Source organism: Polyodon spathula, chromosome 5, assembly GCF_017654505.1.
Source record: "Polyodon spathula isolate WHYD16114869_AA chromosome 5, ASM1765450v1, whole genome shotgun sequence".
NCBI lineage: Eukaryota > Metazoa > Chordata > Actinopteri > Acipenseriformes > Polyodontidae > Polyodon > Polyodon spathula.
Window position 1 is genome coordinate 47,948,295 of NC_054538.1, and position 23,042 is coordinate 47,971,336.

General features: G+C 42.2%; 1 protein-coding gene across 3 annotated transcripts in view; it reads left to right on the forward strand.

Annotated features, from left to right (window-relative positions):
* LOC121316004 (protein EFR3 homolog B) overlaps positions 1-23,042 on the forward strand; it is a 253,193-nt gene that overhangs the window by 200,785 nt on the left and 29,366 nt on the right. For all 3 annotated transcript variants that reach the window (XM_041250675.1, XM_041250674.1, XM_041250676.1), the window contains 4 exons: positions 3,952-4,113; positions 9,803-9,934; positions 10,468-10,535; positions 21,702-21,829. In XM_041250675.1, the coding sequence (XP_041106609.1) occupies positions 3,952-4,113; positions 9,803-9,934; positions 10,468-10,535; positions 21,702-21,829 (490 nt within the window). The remainder of the gene's footprint in view (positions 1-3,951; positions 4,114-9,802; positions 9,935-10,467; positions 10,536-21,701; positions 21,830-23,042) is intronic.

Below are 23,042 nucleotides of genomic sequence, written 5' to 3' on the forward strand. Positions count from 1 at the left end.
TGCCTGTAGACAGTGTTCCACCCCACTGTAGGCTACGCACTGCCCCAGTCGTGTGACTGGACATAGTCAAGGCTATACACCCCTGTCCAGTTACTGCGCTGTGTTTACTCTTTTTCTGTGTAACAGCATACATCGCTTTGCGATTGCAGTCTGCTTAAAACCTTACAGCACTCGCTGTTTTGTGTTCCTCTGCTATTGCAGTTTAAAAAGAAAAAGAGACGCGTGATCTTCCACTGGACCCCAGCTCTGCCGTGCCCAGCTGTAGAGTTGACTCTGCTGGACTGGCTCAGCCTGCCCTCTCGGTGCACTTAAAAATTTCAGTTCACCCGCGTTGCCGTGGTGTCTGTTTTATTACCCTCACAGCTTGCTATTGTGTGTGTGTATGTGGTTTTATTTCACTGTCTTGCAGTTTAGAAATAAAAAAAATAATACAAGTGCGATTCCTCCATCAGGACCCAGCTCTGTGTGTCCCGTTGTTGAGTTGAATCAACAGGCTTGTTTCAGCCCGCCTACTCGACGTGCTTGGTCACCCACCTGGCATGGTGAATGTGTTTCTCCCATAGCTGAATTGCTGTGTGTCTAAGCCTGTATGTTTTTTATTACTGCCTTTTCAGTTAGAGGAAAAAAAAAGCAGTACACTTTTATTCCTGCCTAACATGCCGCAGCTCCTTGAGCCTGTGCTGAACTCTGGCATACGCTATGCGCTGTCACGTTGTGTGACTGCACACGGTCCAGGACCAGGTTATCGCCACTCTGCACCATGGTGCAGCACCATGCGCTCGCCTGTACTGCTCTCCTGATTGCCTACAGCAGTCACTCGAGGCTGTGTACCCACCCCGGTGTATGCTATGTGCTTCCCCCAGGTTGTGTTGACTTCACGCGGTTAAGGCTGGGCACCTTCTCAGTGCTTCAGTCAACAACACCTGCACTCGGTGCCCCCGATGCTTCGGTACACCAATAGTGTATTCTACTTTACTCAGTGTCCTCAGTGCGTCTGCACCCTTGGTGCCTGAGTGCTTCAATACACAGCTGAGCTGTTCATGGTTGCCCCGGGTGTTACAGAACCGGATTTCAGTTTTGCTGAGTAGGAGCTTGATGCGATTATGTCGCGGCCTCATGGGAAGGTGGCTCCTTCCTTCAAAAGCAGCCCCTACCTCTCCTGACCATTACTTTTGAGCAGCGGCTGAGTAATTGCTGCAGCACTCCCACCGAGAATGCAAGGCATCTCGGCAGGTAGAGCACGAGACGTTGACGTCCGCTGTACTCGCCAGGCTGTCACACTGGACCGAAAGAATGCAGATTCCACATTCCTATCCATCCACCGTCCAGGAAGTATCTCCGCTTGACCTTACAGGGGAGCATCCTGAGTTTTCCGTGCTGTGATTCGGCCTCTCCTTAGCCCCCAACACATTTTCAAAGTGCATGTATGCCATCCTCGCTCCCTTGTGGCTGCAGATGATCAGGGTGATGAATTACCTGGACAACTGTTTCAGGAAGGAGCAGTGGCCCACATAGCGATTTGTGATGAAGCATCTGTTGAGGCTGGGTCTCACCCTCAACGATGCCAGGGCCAATTAATACCGGTGTAAAGTACAGTCTACTTGATCCACTTATGATGCAAGCCTACCTGTCGGACGAGAGAGTTATTGCCATTCACAACTACATGGTCCTGTTCAACAACGGTTCACAATACAATTGGTGCTGTGTTAAAAACTATTGGGTCTGATGGCCATGGCTTCATCACCCACCCAACTAGGGTGACTGCACAAGCGCCCAATCCAAGTGCGGCTCAGTGCCTTCGGCTGCACCCCAAGCGCGACAGACACCGTCGGCTGAATGTCTTGCCTATGCTGGGAAGCTCTACGTTGGTGGAGGCAAGCCTCTCACCTGAGCGAAGGCGCAAGGATAAGAGTGATACACAACTGTCAATTGGTGATGACAGACGCACCCAACTCTGGTTCGGGGTGCGAACTGGGCAGGTAGAGGAGTTTGCGGACCCTGGTCGGATCGCTGGACATCCCTGCACATAAATGCTTGGGAGCTGAGAGCAGCCTACGAGTGGCCCAAAGCGTTTTTGTACGATTTCCCGCCTATACCGCTGCTTCCGGCTTTTCTCAAAAAAGTCCGGTTAGAGAAAGTGTCAGTTCTAGTGGGCCCCCAAGTCGCCCAGGAGAGTATGGTTTTCAATTGTTATTTGTCAACAGAAGGGGATATTTAAATTTTTTTTAAAAAATGGATCCCTTTTTTACAAATTTCCCATTTGTGGCATGGATCCCTGAACAGTAGAGTAATATAACATGATATTGGAATCTGTGCATTTGATAGATTCTGTAACATATGTCCCCTCTGCTCCTCCCCCTCCGGCAGACTAGCTGTATGTGCACACCTGTCTCCAGAGCCCGCTCCTTCTCCACCCTCGCCCCTAAGTGGTGGAACAACTTATCCAGGGCTATCGGGACTGCTCAGTCTCTGACCACCTTCCAGCACCTCCTCAAGACACACCTGTTCAGACAGCATCTGCAAACACTAGAACATCTCAACCATACTGGACTGTATGTATGGCAGTTGTACCAGTACTTGCATCAGCTTGTACTTGCACTGAGCTGCTCCATACCTTGCTGCATTCAACTACTGCTCCAAACTACTTATGTTTTTTGTAATTGCTTTTATTTGAAATCATTCTCATCCATGGTGTTTCCCATCCTGGCTCAAATTACAAACCACAAGGCATTCTGGGTGACGTAGTCCTATATCACACCCCTGGACTACACTTTCCCTCTTTCCACCCCCTACTCTGCCACACGTTAAGACAATATAAACTGTTTTTGTCTTTTATCATTGCACTTCAGTGTATTATTAAATTCAAGGCTCTGTTTTCAGTTCTCCACCTTTTCATGCATATATTAACAAATACAAAATTACCAGGACTATATAATAGTTTGATACAGAGTAGTGAGTCATTATAGTTGGAAGTGTACAAATACTGTACTGGTAGTATAAATGCATATTTATATTAATATTATAATAAGGATTCTTGCTGGACTGATCATATCCTGTAAGCTTATTGATTTATTGCTATATTGATTTTAGTTCAATAACTATAACTCCTCCCGTTTGAACGAGTGTGAACAATCAATTGACATAAGAGCATAACTCCAGACCATGCGCAGTTTAGCAAAACTCTGACAAAATGCACGATTATCCTCAGCGTTCCCTGCTGTTTTGTTTAATGCATTTTCTGCTCTCATGAAGTGCAGCTAATTTATTGCTAGTCAGAAAAAAACAGGATTGCATAGCTGCAACACTTCTATGTTATCTCACTGCTACAGCAATGCGACAGGTAAATAGCTGATTTTGGCTACCACTGTATCATTATAATACCTTGTAGTCAAAATAGGAAAATGGTACCATTGTAGCTGCCTTTATGGAACTGTTAGCCCTTAATACAGAGCCATTAATTGTCTGTTGCAATTATAGTGCCATTGTATTGCCATTAAAGACCATTTGTCTTAATTTAATCATCCCTTTGCCAGTCAACTTTAGCTATGGCGACATGCTTCGTCATAGAAGTAACACCTTATTGACTGAGCTATCTTGCATAATGGGGACATTTGATTAAACGCTGCATCAACGTTTATGCAACATTATTGTACGCTCTGTGACTATAGACCACTGTGACAAACTTTCACTGTATTGACACCTGACACCAGGGTTTTTCATTTGCTGACACCTGTAATGATATTTATATTTTTGGTGAAGGAGTGAAGTAAGATTTTAGTAACTTATGGAAAATAGATTAAGTACGTGATATACAACTAATGGCTTCAACAGTTGCCACAGACACATTGCATGGAGGTTGTATTGTGCTACATCTCCTTAGGCATAGCACCTCCATCGGAGAAAAAGAGAAAGTGGTGCTATGCTCTTAATTGTAGTGCCCTCTCTGTGTAGCACTCCCAGCAGCTGTACCGGCACATCTTCCTGGCTTGTAAAGAGGAAAATAGCCAGTGGCCACACTTTGAGGCGCTCTATGCCCTGCTGGCAGTCATCAGCATGGAGCTTGCCAACGAGGAGGTGGTGGTGGATCTTATCAGACTGGCCCTGGCATTACAGGTACTCTTTCTCTATCTCTGTTAGCTTGAGTAGTGGTGGACTTGCATGTAGTGTGTCTGTATTTCTCTGAGGGTCCGACTGACACTGTTACAGGCACTATCTGTCTATATAGATGTTTTATCATTCTATAAGGTGTAATAACCAAGGCTTTAAAATGAGTGCTGGGTCATAGGGTTTTCATGTTTTCAATATTATTTTGAAATGCAAACAAATATTTGAATAATAAATTTAATTAGCTGGAAAAAAAAAAGTATAATTTCTACTATATAGCAGTAAAATCTCTGGAGTAAAATGAACCGGTACCACATCAAATTACTTATTGAAGGAAGAGTGTATGTTCTTTATTTCACTTTGCATGATATTATTTTTATAGTCATTTATAAGTTCTGTTTATATTAACAAACACGAACAGTGTAATTTTTTTGCCAAAAAAAGCATTTCAGTGTTTGCTTAAATATTTGTGCCAGCACTATTTAAAATACATTTTCTTGCCTGTTATTAGCATTAGCAAGATTATCACTTGCCAACTGGTTTTGTTCTAAATATCTCTTTGTTCAATTCTCTTTTGCTTCAGCCAATGCCTGTATCAGTGTTATGACATAACACTGATACAGGTCACAATGTTTTGCTACTTGACATTTTCCTGTTTAGTTCCCTTTCAAGTACAAAGTGTAACCATTACCAAATAGGTATTTGACTACTAAAGACCCGAAACCTGAATAAGATATAACTGGTGCGACTGTCCTTCGGTCATATGGGACTGGTGCGACTCTCCTCCGGTCACGGGGGACTGGTTCTGCTCTCCTCCGGTCACGTGGACTGGTGCGGCTCTCCTCCAGTCACGGGGTCTGGTGTGGCTCTCCTTCAGATGTTGGGGACTGGTGCGACTCTCCTTCAGATGTTAACATGTAGAAAACAGAAAGTACTGATTAGAGGAGAAACTTCAGAATGGAGTGTGGTAGCCAGTGGGATACCACAGGGATCAGTATTAGGTCCTCTGCTATTTCTAATCTACATTAATAATTTATATTCTGGTATAGTAAGCAAACTTGTTAAATTTGCAGATGTCATATGCAGACAGGCTAAAAGAATTGAATCTATTTAGTCTTGAACAAAGAACACTATGTGACGACCTAATTCAAGCATTCAAAGTTCTAAAAGGTATTGACAATGTCTATCCAAGGGACTTTTTCGATCTGATAAAAGAAACAAGGACGAGGGGTCACAAATGGAGATTAGACAAAGGGGCATTCAGAACAGAAAATAGGAGGCACTTTTTTACCCAGAGAACCGTGAGGGTCTGGAATCTACTCCCCAGTAATGTTGTTGAAGCTGACACCCTGGGATCCTTCAAGAAGCTGATTGATGAGATTCTGGGGTCAATAAGCTACTAACAACCAAACGAGCAAGATAAGCCGAATGGTCTCCTCTTGTTTGTAAACTTTCTTCTGTTCTTATTTTTAGGCTTTTCAAGGCCATGAATGTTACCATGTAAAAATCCAAAGCTTTTCAAGGTTTTTGGGGTTTTTTTTCCCCCAAGTCCCGTATAAACCCTGTGTACAGAGAACAAGGTTACCGTACTTTGGGTACCGTACCGTGTGCACGGTACCGATTTGCTTTGTCTGCTCGGTTCAACTTTGGTTCATCACCATTCAGACTCTGTTAAAAAGGCCTGTTATGTTCTTATGGTGCGACTCTGCTCCGGTCACTGGGGACTGGTGCAGCTCTGAGACTGAAGGCAGTGCGGATAGTCACATATCGACAACCAGGTAACTGAATACCATGACTGTGATTTCTGGGAGGGATGCTGGGTGGTGTTGTCATTCCCAGGCCTCCCATTGCTCCCCATCTCTGGCCAACAGCATATTGATCATTATCAGGAGGCCCACCTCAAAGTTACTCTTAGGGTCCACCAGCCAGTCCAAGATCTCCCTTGAGGGCATTGGATGCTCGTGCTTCCCCTTCATGGGCACTGGATCCTTGGACTTCTCCCTCACAGGCGCTGGAGCTTGCATTGGCTTCTTCCCCTTCTTCCGGGGACGGACGCTACTTCCTCCTTGGAACTGGTAGCTGTTCCTCTTCCTCCAGCTTCCAGGAGAACCCATTGGGCTGCAGGCACTTTTGCCATAAATGGCCATGCCGTGTACGTAGCCCACACCAATCTTGGACCTCTGGATAGGCCTTCCACTGGTGGTGGTTCTCCTTACCACAGTACTTGCAGTAGTACCACTGCTCTTCCATTCTCTCCACTCTCAAAGGTAACACAAAAACTGTCATTTCTAAATGGTTCATCCGATGTGGATGAAAATACCCTTAAATTAAAGCTGACAGTCTGCGCTTTAACCCCATAGCGATTGTATCATTTCAAATCCACAGTGCTGGAATACAGAGCCAAAACAACAAAAAATGTGTCACTGTCCAAATACTTTTGGTGTTCACTGTATATCCTTTTCAAAAAACTGTCACTCGCAGTACTGTTCCTGGCCTGAGTCTTGGAGGTGCTGTTATCCCGGTTCTGACACCATATGTGAACAGGCTGGCTGGTGGTGAAGTCAGGCCAGGAAATGCAGGACACAGAATGATGAGTGAGTGAATGCTCTGTTGTGCCGGTTTATTGCAAAATAAAAGGTTTAGACAAACACAAAATAAAATGGCACAGGGGTCAAAACAGTCACAAAATGGTATCATGCTAGTCTATTCTCCTTCTGACTCTCATTCTCTCCTCATGAAACACACTAACCCTGTGTGCGTAAAGAACCCACTGCTTTATGCAGCTGTGCCGAGACTCGATTGCTAATCAATCATTCACTTGAAATTCGGCACGGTCCACACTCTGTGCACCAATACATACACACAGCGTAAAACACAGAAATACGCACAGGTGCAGGGCACCCCACCACACAAGGATATTGGCAATATCGCGGTGTGGGCTACTCCCTATGTAAGGTTCTACAGATTTAATGTATTGGATCCTCAAAACCCTGTTTTTGGAACTAGAGTGTTAAAGGGCGGCTTCTCAGTCAGCCCTTACAACACAGGCTAAGAGGTGAGTTTCTCCCTTAATTTTTCTCGCCCTAACTACTTGTTATTAGGGTCCCGAATGGTAATTCACAGGGCAGACTCGGCTTAGCCTTGTAGCATTCTGGTCGTGCAGCAATCTTGCCTTTGCGATGGCTTGGGTATACTGACCTATTTGGTAATGGTTACATTTTGCACTTGAAAGGGAACGTTTTTATCATAGCCTTTGTTCCCTGAAATATAAATGTAACCATTAACCTTCAAGGTCGCTGCATCCATAAGAACATAAGAAAGTTTACAAATGAGAGGAGGCCATTCGGCCCATCTTGCTTGTTTGGTTGTTAGTAGCTTATTGATCCCAGAATCTCGTCAAGCAGCTTCTTGAAGGATCCCAGGGTGTCAGCTTCAACACCATTACTGGGAAGTTGATTCCAGACCCTCACGATTCTCTGGGTAAAAAAGTGCCTCCTATTTTCTGTTCTGAATGCCCCTTTGTCTAATCTCCATTTGTGACCGCTGGTCCTTGTTTCTTTTTTCAGGTCGAAAAAGTCCCTTGGATAGACATTGTCAATGCCTTTTAGAATTTTGAATGCTTGAATTAGGTCGTCACGTAGTGTTCTTTGTTCAAGACGAAATAGATTCAATTCTTTTAGCCTGTCTGCATATGACATGCCTTTTAAACCCGGAATAATTCTGGTCGCTCTTCTTTGCACTCTTTCTAGAGCAGCAATATCCTTTTTCTAGAGAGGTGACCAGAACTGAACACAATATTCAAGATGAGGTCTTACTAAAGCATGGTGCCGTTTTAACATTACTTCCCTTGATTTAAGTGCAACACTTTTCACAATGTATCTGAGCATCTTGTTGGCCTTTATTATAGCTTCCCCATATTGTCTAGATGAAGGCATTTCTGAGTCAACAAAAACTCCTAGGTCTTTTTTATAGATTCCTTCTCCAATTTCAGTATCTCCCATATGATATTTATAATGCAAATTTTTATTTCCTGCGTGCAGTATCTTACACTTTTCTCTATTAAATGTCATTTGCCATGTGTCTGCCCAGTTCTGAATCTTGTCTAGATCATTTTGAATGACCTTTGCTGCTACAACAGTGTTTGCCACTCCTCCTACTTTTGTGTCGTCTGCAAATTTAACAAGTTTGCTTACTATACCAGAATCTAAATCATTAATGTAGATTAGAAATAGCAGAGGACCTAATACTGATCCCTGTGGTACCCCACTGGTTACCACACTCCATTCTGAAGTTTTACCTCTAATCAGTACTTTCTGTTTTCTACATGTTAACCACTCCCTAATCCATATACATGTGTTTCTTTGAATCCCTACTGCGTTCAGTTTGAGAATTAATCTTTTGTGCAGGACTTTGTCAAAAGCTTTCTGGAAATCTAAATAAACCATGTTTTATGCTTTGCAATTATCCACTATCGATGTTGCATCCTCAAAAATTTGTCACTTCCACCATTTCAATTTCATCTGTCGTGCTACCCACCGGGTTTTCCCATTTTATATGGGAGAAGTTGAAATCCCCCATTAGTATGGCTTTGCTACACGCATTTCTAATGTCATTGTATAACAGATTATTTTGCTCACCATCTGAATCTGGCGGTCTATAGCATGCTCCTATTATTATACCCTTTGAATTTTTGTCCGTTATTCTGACCCATATTGATTTGGCTTTATTTTCTTTGTCCAGGTTTAACACCTGGGCTTCAAGACTGTTTCTTATGTATAGCGCTACCCCTCCTCCTCTTCTGTCCTGCCTGTCTTTCCTATACAGTGTATACCCACAAATATTATATTCGTCCCCATCACTCTCAGACAACCAAGTTTCTGTAACACCTATCACATCATAGTTACTTGCTAGTGCAGTAGCTTCAAGTTCTAAAATTTTGTTTCTGATACTTGTAGCATTTAGATAAATACATTTAATGGTTGTCTTACCTGAGTTGTTGTCCTTGTTTTGATGCGGTCTCCCTTCTGTTTTTTTGTTGATTTCTCCCCCTTCCTTTCTAGATGATTGCAGCAGTCTTAAAGGAAAAATGACAGACATCTGTGTGCACAGTATTTTATACCCTTGGGGTTGGGCATGTCTGTGTCACAGGCTCGGCTGAGCAGCTTTGTTGTATCTTATTCAGGTTTTGAGTTTTTAGGAGGTAAATACCCATTTGGTAATGGTTACATTTCTATTTCTGGGAACCAGGGTTAAGATTTTTTCTTATAATAATTTTCTTCCAGTTTTGTCACTCAATGTCTGGCCTGCTGTTAATTGTAATCCAAAATAAATAAATAAGTGGTGGATCTAATCTTTCACTCGAGGTACCCTCTGGTCCATACAAACCATTTACCACCATGTTAAGTTAACACCACTTATTATTATTATAAAAAAAAAAAAAATCTTCAAATAATCTTCAAGCTGTTTAAAAGATTCAAATAAATAACTTTTGGAAATCATTTAAGAGCCCCGACAAGCACCTTCGCTGTTTCTTGCTAGTTCTGTAAGTTTGTTCTCTCAAAGAAAGGATGCAGATTTAGCACAGTGGTAAATGCTTTCTGAATATGACTCTGTCTCGGCCTTGTTAGTCAGGTGCATCTGATTTAAGCTAAAAATGATGTTGAATTCACTGTTTTCAGACAAATCATTTCCTCCCCAGGAGCTGGCCCTGATGAATGACGATGGCCTGCCAGTGTTTAACCGCTGTGCTGTTCACGCTCTCTCTGCTGCCTACCTGAACCTGATCAGCCAGCTAACCACTGTTCCAGCCTTCTGCCAGCACATCCACGAGGTGAGCAGTTTGAAGCAATTCAGAACCTACATCATTTTACAATAAATGTTAACTAGGACACCACAATTGCATGCAGATAGGTATTTAAAATATGTATCTAGTGAACAATTTAAATTACATTATGCTTCCTGTAAATGGGAAACATACAGTCTTAAGATACTGGAGTTCACAAAACAATCAGTTTATAATGTTTCTAATTTTATCAGACATAACATTATTTATAGGAAACTGAATTAATTAATTTGTGCTAGGATTTATTTTAATGATCGAAACAGAAACAGTATTAGTACCTGTGCAAGTTGACCCACCAATCAAGGCCCCAGTTTACCACTCTCCAGCCACATATTTCTTTACCATAGGTTAGGCCTCCCATTCAAATATACACATTTTAAATTGGCCTGCCCAATTTGAAGGTATAAAGCAACCTGAATTGAAGGAATGGGTTTATATATATATATATATATATATAGGGCACCACAGTACCGCAGAACTTATTTATGTGAAACTCTAATTTTGTTCATTCTGACCTGCAGGTTATTGAGATGCGTCAGAAGGAAGTCCCCTATTTGTTGCCAGAGGATGTGTTCATAGAGAAACACAGGTATTGAGATTATGGGCCCCATTTGCGACAGGGCCCTAAATTTGGAGTTATAAAGTACATAAAGTACACATAAAGTAGTGAGCTTAAAGTGCACGATAAATCTAAATTTACTGCCCCATTTACTATTATTATTATCATTTGTTTATTTAGCAGATACCTTTTTCCAAGGTGACTTACAGAGACTAGGATGTGTGAGCTATGCATCAGCTACAGTCACTTAAAACGTCTAACCCGAGAGACAGAGCACCATGTTAAGTGACTTGCTCACGGTCACACAGTCAGTAAGCTGGGATTTGAACCCGGGGACCTCCTGGTTACATGCCCTTTTCTTTAACCATCCGATACTAACAGAGAATGCATAAATATAAGTGCACAGTATCTGGCTAATTTAAGTACCATACCGTGCATACTACATGTATTGTGAGCAATAATCTCATGTGCACGATAATATCAGAGACTTACCCGTGACCACCGTGATATCAAAAGCCCCAGCAGTCCAGGCGTGTCTTTTGGTCAGTAGCTTATTGTGAAGGTGGAGATGGCTTACACTGACCGAAAATGAGTGATCAACAGAGACAGCACTCAGCAGGGGACAGGCAGAGGCAACGTAAAGTTTTTATACAATGTATAATGCATATACAATATACAATAAGAGTCATGTTGTTCAATGGCATTGTGACAGGATACCTGGGTGTCTAAGGTGGTCAGGAGGTAGGAAGGAGACTCAGAGCTGAAAACTGCCAAAGTTTATTTTTTTCACAAATAAAAATTACAAACAAAAACACAGGAACAAAGTAATTTGACTGGCATAAGGGCCAAAATAAAATGTTTAAACTAAACAATAATAAATAGTAACAGTGCAGTCAGGCTGAGGATTCAACTTGACAACAACCGAATAATACACAATTTTAACTCACAGGTTACACTTGCCCAAACACCAGCTTTTTAAACAAAGGTGTTCTCCTCCTTAAATACATGTGACTGAAGCCTAATTAACCATTAATCATTCAATGAAGTCTCCAGCCAAATTTTCACATGTATTTGGCAGCGATAGGAATTAACCACATCTCTGGAATACACCAACCACACTATTTACAAGCAGGACCCTGCCCTGCCACAGGAATGTTTTTCTTTTTGTTCTGCTTACTCGAGAGATACTGATTGATGAGTAGCCTCAATTATCTTCCTTGTGACAGTGCTATATGAGTACAATCAATAGCACATGTCCTATAAACCTGTCGTCTGTTTGGGAAATTTAACATAATTCCGTGCAGGGCTTTTTTGTGCTATAAGTTGCAGTTTATTAAATAGGTTGTAGTTAAAGCAGAATGACATAGTTTAAAATAAATAGTTAATACTCTAAAGCCGAGGTGTCAAACATACGGCCCAGGAGCAATTTTTAGCATTGGTGTACTGTATCGTTTTGCAATTCTTCTGTAAAACAACCCGCCTCTTAATATAACATGTATTCAACATGTACATTCTGCATTGTATGAGTGACATTCCCATTAAGCCAATCACAGCTCACAGAGGTAGTAAAGTAGCCAATCAAATAATGCACAGGATCAGTTTCCTCACACACACATGTAACAGGCACAGCACACATAATTTTGATTAGGATTGTGAAGTGAAGGCTTATTTAAACTATTTATTTTACTTTGTGTAAAATTTTAAATCAGTAGCCAAAAAGTAATTGGAGATGTCACGGAAGTGAAAGGTGGAGGCAGAACACAGAAGATTCCAAAATCGTTAGCCAGATGATTATTTTTTCAATTAATAATTGTGACGGCAAGGCAGACTATCTGATTTGCAGTGCAACAGCTGCAGTTCTGAAAGATTATAACATACAGTATCACTATGACACGCTGCCCAAAGCAACGTATTTTGAGTTTACTGGAAATGAAAGAAGTTATGGAGTATCAACTACAGGTTTTTCACAAAATAAGAAAAAATGGAAGTGCTGTGGACAATGAACAACAACCACTGGAAAGGACTTTTTTTGCTTCAATGGAGCCATGGAAAGTGCAGAATTATCTTAGACGAAACTAACTGGGATTACAACAGAGGGTGCACCAACTGTGACTGGGCAAAAAAGTGGACTGGCTAGCAGAGTGTTGGAAAAAATAAAAGAAAGAATTGCAGAAGTACCAATCTTTTACACTGGAACTGGTAATATGTGGAAAAGTTGCAGAATTAGAACATATAATGATCGTTTATATATTAATTATATTTGTGATAGAAACAGTGTTCTAAGAAAGCTGCTACTAGTTACAGTGGCTTGTGAAAGTATTGACCCCCCTTGGCATTTTTCCTATTTTGTTGCCTTACAACCTGGAATTAAAATTGATTTTTTGGGGGTTTGTATCATTTGATTTACACAACATGCCTACCACTTTGAAGATGCAAAATATTTTTTATTGTGAAACAAACAATAAGACAAAAAAACAGAAAACTTGAGCGTGCATAAGTATTCACCCCCCCCCCCAAAGCCAATACTTTGTAGAGCCACCTTTTGCAGCAATTACAGCTGCAAGTCTCTTGGGGTATGTATCTATAAGCTTGGCACATCTAGCCACTGGGATTTTTGCCCATTCCTCAAGGCAAAACTGCTCCAGCTCCTTCAAGTTGGATGGGTTCCGCTGGTATACAACAATCTTTAAGTCATACCACAGATTCTCAATTGGATTGAGGTCTGGGCTTTGACTAGGCCATTCCAAGACATTTAAATGTTTCCCCTTAAACCACTCGAGTGTTGCTTTAGCAGTATGCTTAGGGTCATTGTCCTGCTGGAAGGTGAACCTCCGTCCCAGTCTCAGATCTCTGGAAGACTGAAACAGGTTTCCCTCAAGAAGTTCCCTGTATTTAGCGCCATCCATCATTCCTTCAATTCTGACCAATTTCCCAGTCCCTGCCGATGAAAAACATCCCCACAGCATGATGCTGCCACCACCATGCTTCACTGTGGGGATGGTGTTCTCGGGGTGATGAGAGGTGTTGGGTTTGTTCCAGACATAGCGTTTTCCTTGATGGCCAAAAAGCTCAATTTTAGTCTCATCTGATCAGAGTACCTTCTTCCATATGTTTGGGGAGTCTCCCACATGCCTTTTGGTGAACACCAAACGTGTTTGCTTATTTTCTTCTTTAAGCAATGGCTTTTTTCTGGCCACTCTTCCGTAAAGCCCAGCTCTGTGGAGTGTACGGCTTAAAGTGGTCCTATGGACAGATACTCCAATCTCCGCTGTGGAGCTTTGCAGCTCCTTCAGGGTTATCCTTGGTCTCTTTGTTGCCCTCCTTGCCTGGTCCGTGAGTTTTGGTGGGCGGCCCTCTCTTGCCAGGTTTGTTGTGGTGCCATATGCTTTCCAATTTTTAATAATGGCTTTAATGGTACTCCGTGGGATGTTCAAAGTTTCTGATATTTTTTTATAACCCAAACCTGATCTGTACATCTCCACAACTTTGTCCCTGACCTGTTTGGAGAGCTCCTTGGTCTTCATGGTGCTGCTTGCTTGGTGGTGCCCCTTGCTTAGTGGTGTTGCAGACTCTGGGGTCTTTTAGAACAGGTGTATATATACTGAGATCATGTGACAGATCATGTGACACTTAGATTGCACACAGGTGGACTTTATTTAACTAATTATGTGACTTCTGAAGGTAATTGGTTGCACCAGATCTTATTTAGAGGCTTAATAGCAAAGGGGGTGAATACATATGCACACACCACTTTTCCGTTATTTATTTTTTAGAATTTTTTTAAACAAGTTATTTTTTTCATTTCACTTCACCAATTTGGACTGTATTGTGTATGTCCAAATCCAATAAAAATCCATTTTAATTCCAGGTTGTAAGGCAACTAAATAGGAAAAATGCCAAGGGGGGTCAATACTTTCGTAAGCCACTGTATATGTGCCTGTTTCTGTACTATAGAATACATTAAGTAACGTGTTATATATACAGTATATATTTTTTTACAGTGCAGTATAGTCAAGTGAACAGTTTAAACTTAAATGGTCCTTGCTGCCAGACTTTTCCATTCAAACACATTTTCATAATCAAGTAATTCAGGAAGATGGATTTATGTTACGTTAGAGAATCAGTGAATCAAATGAACAAATCTGTTAAATTGATTCACAAAACTGAATTAATCAAACAAATCTGAATCAGTAAAAAGAATTGAACTGCACAGCACTAGTTTTTAGGCCAGAAAAAGATATTTAAATAGCATGCCTAACAGTGGTTAAAGCCTGGTTTCCATACGCACTAATAAATTATCACTTTAATGCCTGCACTAAAATTAACGTCCTTTAGTAAATACCATGTGAATACAGCTTATCTCATTATTCTGAGCTGAATGCTCATTTAAATACATCAGCATAAATTGCAATAAAAATCACAGATTCATTCAGGTTGCCATAGTGTGAAGCACTAAATTAATATGCCAAGTAAGCGAAGAAGCGAGCAAGCGATAATAAATACAATTGCAATAGTAAATATGGAAATCTCATGCATCATAAAGTTTAGCTTCCCTCTTGGGCGTGGGACACTTGGGCTCCTCCCTCATGAGTACTGGATGCTCGGACTCCCCCTTTCTGGGTGCTGGACGCTCGGGCTCCCCCTTCTGGGCGCTGGACACTCAGGCTCCCCCCTTCTGGGCACTGGATGCTTGTTCTCCTCCCACTCCAGGTCTGTTTCCTTGTCAGTCTCTGGGCAACTTTCCTCCTCATGCCCATATCAACAGCAGTAGATGCACCACTCCTCCTTCTGGGGTCTTGATGGCAGCAGCTTTTCTAGATTCTACGCGATGTCTGGTCCTGGCTCATTCAGGCAGCCAACATCTCTCCTGATATTGGGAGGGGCAGGTAGCCACTGTGTGCCCGAACTCACTGCAACTACGGCACCACTCGTCTACGAAGTAACTCTGGCAGACGGCCGGCGGTAGTGGTGTTACGCTCTGGCAAGATATGCCAGGGCTCGTGAATGGCAAAACACCACTCCTTTCCCTTGAGGCAGACCCAGGAGACTTTCCCGTATTGCTGCTGTTGCTTCCTTCCCATTCTTGCCCAAAAAAAAAAAAAAAAATGCACCTGCAGTACTACTCCCAGCCTGACTCCTCCAGAGGCACTGTTCAAATCCCACGCTGACACCATATGTGGCAGGATGGCTTGTGGTTGACGTCGGACCCATGTAGTGTGTTAGGTATACAATTTATTTAAAAATAAATAAGTCCATAGTCGCCCACTCTGTGACGTCAAAATGTAAGAAGTGAGATGTATATACCTTATGAGTTCAGCATCATGTAGAACCAGAATTCCCTTGACGTATCAGAAATATAATATAATATAAGAGGCCTGCTTTTCGTCAATGTGCAGAATTGCCTGTTTGCAGAGATTTCAGTTCAAGATTACATAAAGGCATGTTTAAGACTCAGTTTCACAAAGCTGCATCTGCCTCACTTTGACCAAGAGATGGGAGAAGAGAAAAATCTTAACTTGGAACTTTCTCAAACAAGTTTAAACAGTGCATATTAGCTACACTCAGAAGAAGCAGCTCACACAACAATAACAGACTGTGGTATGAAAAGCACCGTGTGTGTTTATTTCAAAATAAAAAGTTTATACAAAATGTTCACAAACGATCAACCACATTGCAGTCTCCCCAGCGGATCAGCATGACAACGGTCTGGATTGAGCTAAGTAAGGTACATCTCTGGGGTCTTCAAGTGGGTGCCTTCTGTCCTCTCTGTTTCGTCGACTAGCCCAAGACACCTCAAGAGGGCTCAACAGTAATTCTGACTTCCCAGCATCACCCCCTTCTATCCCCCACTCAACTCAGCCCAACTTACTTACCCGTACATCAGTGTTTGTTTCTTTCTATTGTGCTTGAGATCTCCATCCAGAATCTCTCCGTCTCAACCACAGCCAGTTGCTGCTCCTTTCTGCTGCTTCAGATAAGTTCTTCACTGTGCGACACAACTCTTGGCCACTGAACCCGACATCTCTGAGAAACCGGGTTGTAGAATGTGCCACAAATCCTCGACAACCCACCTCCACTGGGTAAACCCTGACTCTCCATCCTCGCTGTTCCACTTCAGCAGCTAGTTGAGCATATCGAAGTTTCTTCCTCTCATACGCCTCATCCACAGCATCCTCCCATAGCACTGTTAACTGTACCATATGAACAAGACGTGCTGATCCAGACCACAAGACAATGTCTGGTCAAAGGTTAGTGGTGGCAATCTCAGGTGGAAAAGTAAGCCGTTGACCAACATCTGCCAGCATCTTCCAGTCTCTAGCAGCTTCCAGTTGTCCTGGGCGAAGCTTGGTTTTATACACCTTTTCTTGGTTGTTGCTGTCCTGGACAGAGGAATATTGTCTTTTGTGTGTAATGCTTTGATGGAACTGGTGGCAACTTATTGGTCAGGTTACGCTTGTCTTCCAGTGCTAAGGCCAAACATTGCAGCACCTGGTCATGGTGCCAAGTAAACCATCCTTGGCTAAGACCCACCTTACATCCTGTCAAAATGTGCCTTAATGTTGCAGGTGATGAACACAAATGTACAAACACAAACACATAAGGGATCCCCACCCACCTAGAGGGTTAGGTTCTGTGGTGATGGGAGAACATCATATGTTGATCTGATGAGGAAACCTGGTCTGTTCCATTGCCCATAGGTCTTGCCAGCCGATCTTGCGTTGTTCCACACTCTCCCATCTCATACATTCTCCCTGCTGGCCTGGGAAACGGCCTTTACACACCTGATCCTCTCCTTCTGCTTTTGCACCTCATTGACTACCAGCTTCGTCCACTGAGCTGGGGCTGCCTTGTGCCTGTAGGAGATGAACTGAGACCAATACCTCTTCCATTCTGAACTTGACCCATAATATCACCGATTCGAAGGGCAGCCTTAGCATCTTCCACAGCTTTCTTTGCCGCCCACTTTCTTCCAGTTTTCAACACAGGTGCTGCCTCCCTTATGCATCTGTCACGTAAATCTACTAATGTCATTTCCAGGTGGACCTTAGCACTCTTAAACTCCTCGGTTAGAGCTGAGACTGGTAGCTAGTATTCCTTTACCATAAAGTCCTACTCTGCTAAGGCAGAGTGGAACTCCCAGCCATTTCCTGAAGTATAAACTGATTAAAGCTTCCAGCTTCTCAACTGTTGTCAAGGAAACCTCGTACACAGTCAGTGGCCACAGCAGTCTTAGCAGTAGACCAAACTGAAAGCGCCAGAGTTTGTTTGCCCGGTAAAGCGTTGCTGTGTATGCTCTTCAACCTTTCTACTGCTTGTTATCTAACTTCTCCCACACAAACTGTGTCTTTAGATTCCTGTCGTATCATCTCCCAAGACTTTTCACTGGCTTATCGGACACTGTTGGTATTGCCTCACCATTATTGTAGAACCTTTTATCTACTACTTTACCTTTAAGTATAGATATGCTCATTGATTTCGTAGGCTTGAATTGCATTTGTGTCCAATCAATGTTATTGGTTAGTTTGTCCAATAACTGATTAGTGCAGGCTACTGTTGTAGTCATTGTTGTCATGTCATCCATATATGATCGAATTGGAGTCGCATTCCAGAAGCCAAGTGCTCTCCTCCCACTACCCATTTTGATGCCCTAAAAGATTTCCATTACATGAGAGTAGGTGTTGAACTTCATGCTGATTTGAACTCGATTCTCGCCAAGACAAGCACCAGCTAAGACATAGCTTTGCAGTAAATTAATGTGATCCATCTGCATCTCCATCCATTTGCGTTGTTTTCCATCTGATGTTGTAGATATCCTTCTGTCTGGTGTTGATTGCTGAAGTGTAGTGCTGGCTCCAGGGATCAACCCAGTGCATTCTCCCCAGTGCATCAGCATGACAACCGCTTGGGTTGAGCTAAGTAGGGTACATCTCTGGGGTCTTCAAGTGGGCACCTTCCATCCTCAGTGTTTCGTTGACTAGCCCACGACACCTCAAGAGGGCTCAACAGTGATTTTGGCATCCCAGCATCACCCCCCCCCCCCCCTCCATCCACCACTCAGCTCGGCCCAGCTTACTTACCTGTACATCATTGTTGCTTTCTTTCTATTGTGCTTGAGATCTCCATCCAGAATCTTTCCGTCTCAACCACAGCCAATTGCTGCACCTTTCTGCCAAACATCGCAGCACCTTGTCATGGTGCCAAGTAAACTGTCCTTGGCTAAGACCCACCTTACATCCTGTCAAAATGTGCCTTAATGTTGCAGGTGATGAACACAAAGGACGTGATGGATCTTCACCCAACCAGAGCTAAACCTCTGGGTGGGTGAAGATTCCTCATGTCCTTTGTGTGGTGTTCTTTTGTGGTGTCCCTCATGTCCTTTGTGTTCTGTGGTGATGGGAGAACATCATAATAATTACTTCCATTGCCATGTAAAAGCCATTGGAGAAATGATACATCCTGCCATTATTCCAACTCAATTTCACAGAAATGTCTTGCAAAATAATGACGATGATGATAATGTTTTAATCAATTAATCAAAAAATACCTCTCTGTGCAGACATAATTGATGCAGTCTGGTTTCTTAATCTTGTCATCTGGCATTATAAATTAAAATTGCTATATAGAAATATTATTTCTTACCTCGTCTTATGAACTCCACACAGAGTGAACGCCCGGTCTCCATTTTGCTTTGGTCAGGAGAACAAACAGATCTATATCCCAGAGATCATTGCAGTATTGGCCTATTTGACACCAAAGTAGGTATCCTCCTCCTATAAACCTCCCCTCCAATTGCTATAGGCTCCAGGCTATATGGGAGAGATCTGCATCTGCTACAGCATGCTTCCAATGAGTAGATACATTATACAGAGTACCAGCTGGACATAAAGACCATCTATTCAGACCACCTATGCTAGATACCATCCTAGCTACACCTAAGGCGGCTACATCTTCTAGAACAGCAGCATTAGATCGTGTAGACAAGGTGACACCTCCCTAAGAAGGAGCTACATATCCTTAACATTTGAGTCATAAACCAAATTTATGCTGCAAAATACCAACATAGGCTATGGAGTCAGTTGTCTGCTGCCCTACAGTCACGTACCCAAGACAATATTGAACTGGCCATGCAGTTAGCAGAAAGCGGCAATAATGTAGCTAGAATACAACTTCAGGGTGGCTGCTATGCTATTGACACCAACGCCAGGCTGTGGTAAGTGCAGTGGCTGCTCAGAGGTGTATCCAGATGAAGATATCATAAGAACATAAGAACATAAGAAAGTTTACAAACGAGAGGAGGCCATTTGGCCCATCTTGCTCATTTGGTTGTTAGTAGCTTATTGATCCCAGAATCTCATCAAGCAGCTTCTTGAAGGATCCCAGGGTGTCAGCTTCAACAACATTGAACACACTAACTCCAAATACTCAGACCAAGATATTGGAGCTATCCTTTCAAGGGGACTTGCTCTTTGGCACAGTACACAGCGCAGCTCTGTCCCTGATGAAGGAAGCAAGACAGGCTATTCAGTCCTGTTCAACAAGGAGATGTGCACCATTTAGGAGAGGCTCTTTCAATATACAGATGTCTTTTAAATATCAACAACAACATTCCTCATTTGGGAGACAACCATGTTTTCAGTGTGGTCAAGGAGCCAGACCCTACAGATCCTTACGTGGCCATTTCAGAGGAGGAAGTAAGCCCTCTACTACTTCCTGACACTTACCACCCAGTGCCTCCCCCCCCCCCCCCCCCCCCCCCCCATCTCTGCCAGTAGGGGGGAGGGTTTCTCATTTTTTGACAAGCTGACAAAACATAACATCCAATCTCTGGGTCCTCGGGATCATCCAATAGTTACAAAATACAATTCCAACCTCATTCTCCAGTAACAGCCATCAACACTGATAAACTGGTCACAGCCAAAAGGAGACTTCATACAACAAGAAGTCAAATCCATGCTCCTTTCCTGTGCCATAGAACAGGCCCCCCCATCTTCTCAAGGGCAGGGCTATCACTCAATACTTTTTAATTCAGAAAAAGAACAGGACATTCAGACCTAGTCTAGATCTCAGAGGTCTGAATAAGTACATCTTATCAGAAAGGTTCAAAATGGTATCACTAGCCACCATTACCATTCCATCTCCCTGTACACAACAGCTACAGGGGATATATCTGTTTCTCCATCCAGGACAGTCAGTACCAGTTCCAAGTGCTCCCTTTTGGGATTTCCACAGCACCCAAGATGTTCACCAAGGTGGTGGCAGACATCTCAGATGAATGGGCATTCACATCTACCCCTATCTAGACAATTGGTTATTGAGAGCTCCCTCCAAGGAAAAAGCCTTAGAACACAGGAACAAGACTCTTCTGCTTTTTCAAAACTTGGGCTTACTGGTCAATCGAAAAAAATCATCACTTGTCCCAGCTCAATCTCTTATTTTACAAAAATGCAACCTAATACAATTAGGGTATGTGCTGCTTCTCATTTCCAGTCATGATTACTCGCATCTGTTTTTCTCCCTTTCTGTGAACTGTGGTATTGCTTGGCAAGTAGAAAAATACAGGGGTCTGATTAGCTGGTAATGTTTGTTACAACGGATCCTAATACCAAAACACTGAAATTGTAAAAGCTTCTCTTCGAAGCTAATGACGTACCTCTGAAAAAGGCTGCCTATATATCATCAGAGATTCGAGATCGAGCAGTATCACTTTTGTTCGCCTTTTCTCGGGCAGTAAGTCACGTTCCTTTTTGTGTACTCGGACAGTCACGTTGATTTTTAATATGCGCATTACCATACTCAAATTTATGATGCAAGGCCATTTGTGAAGAAAAAATTGGTTTAAATGGCGCATCTAAGTTTGAAGCAATATGGTATATGCAATTTTAGCATTAAAATTATTCTAAGCATCTCTCCTTAGAAATTGATTCTCAACAAGCAAAACAACAAAATATTCTCATCAAGCATGACTGCGGAATGTTTCTTCCTATGAATCAATGTTTTCCTGACCTCAAGCAGAGCCACCTTGGTTACATGCAAACTGATCCCTTAGCAATCAGGAGGGCGTGCACAAAACTCAGGTATCATAGAGATTATTGACACACAGATAGGCTAAACATTCAGCAGCAAAATGGCCAACTAACAAGCTCATCACTCTGCATGCTGAGTATTGATTTCAGTTTTGTCTGGTCCATCTCTCAGTGTTCCCAAGACTCTGCAGAAGCTTGAGGGAGAAGTGTTGTTTCTGCAAAGCAAAATCAGTGAGGTGCTGGGAGGCAGTGGCTACAATGCAGACAGGTTGGCTACCCCATACATACCCCAGCTTACAGGTAGGCAAGGATTTTACTTGACACAAGTGTGAGTAGGGGGCTGTGGGTACTTCTTTGACCAATTTAGAGGTTTTACTAGATAGAGAAAAAATCACACAAACTTTAAAGTTAGGAATGCATTTACTAAAACATCTGTCTTTGTCTCTTACCTTGGGCCATATTCATAAAACATTTAGCCCAGTGTTAAATGTGCACCATTTTTGTAGAAGGAAAAACAGTTACACAAGCAATTGTCTACTACCTTTACAGACAGTTAAATAACTAGCAAGGAGCATGTAGGAGCTGTTCATTTAAACTTTATGGTATTTGAAGCTTTGTATTATCAATCAGTGCGTTTACATGAGCATAAGAATTCCAATATCTTTTGGAAAACTCATTCCAATATCAAAAGAAGTGTTAACACAGTTTTCGGAAAATGTATCGGAATATTCCAAACGTCAGTTTTCGGAAAACAGCACCTAGAAAATTCCAGTTAAATTCCGAAAACTAGCACAACGTATGTCATGTAAACACACTTCTGAAAACTGAATCCGATAGCATACTGCACATGTGCAAACTTTTGACCTTCATTCCTGCACGTGGTTTTAGAAAAAAGAGAAAATAATAATGATCTGTAGTCAGTCTGCATGCATCCATTTGTCTAGTTAGGGATAAAGTAACACATTTGTTAAAGTGTATGTATTTATTAATTGCCCATACTGAAGCAGCAAATGTTTTCCAGTTTTAAAATGACGTGATAATTTAAAATAATGTCTCCAAAATAAACTGGTAATATTGACCAAGATGAGCTGTTGGAAAGGCTGATTGCACATTGTGGGGAATCTGAATAGAGGTATAGGACAGTAATCTTTGAATTCAGACCTGACACTTCGATAAAGCACTACATTGGATTGTTCTCCATTCTATCGCAGAAATGTCCGGTCTTCAAATCCTACTTAGGCTACTACAGTACTTTGCATGCGAAAATATCCTGCAATCAATCTATGTATACAGTTGAATTCTAATTTGATTTTCTATCATTAATCATGTAAACACAGAAAAGTGACATTTTAAGAAATCAGTTTTTTGATTTAGTTTTCTGACAAAATTGGTTTTCGGAAAACGCTTTGTCATGTAAACATACTGACTGTTTGTTTTGAATATGGCCCCTGGTGTCTGTTAATCAATGAAGCAAGATGCTGATCATCCTTTTCCCCATGGTCTACTGTTGATT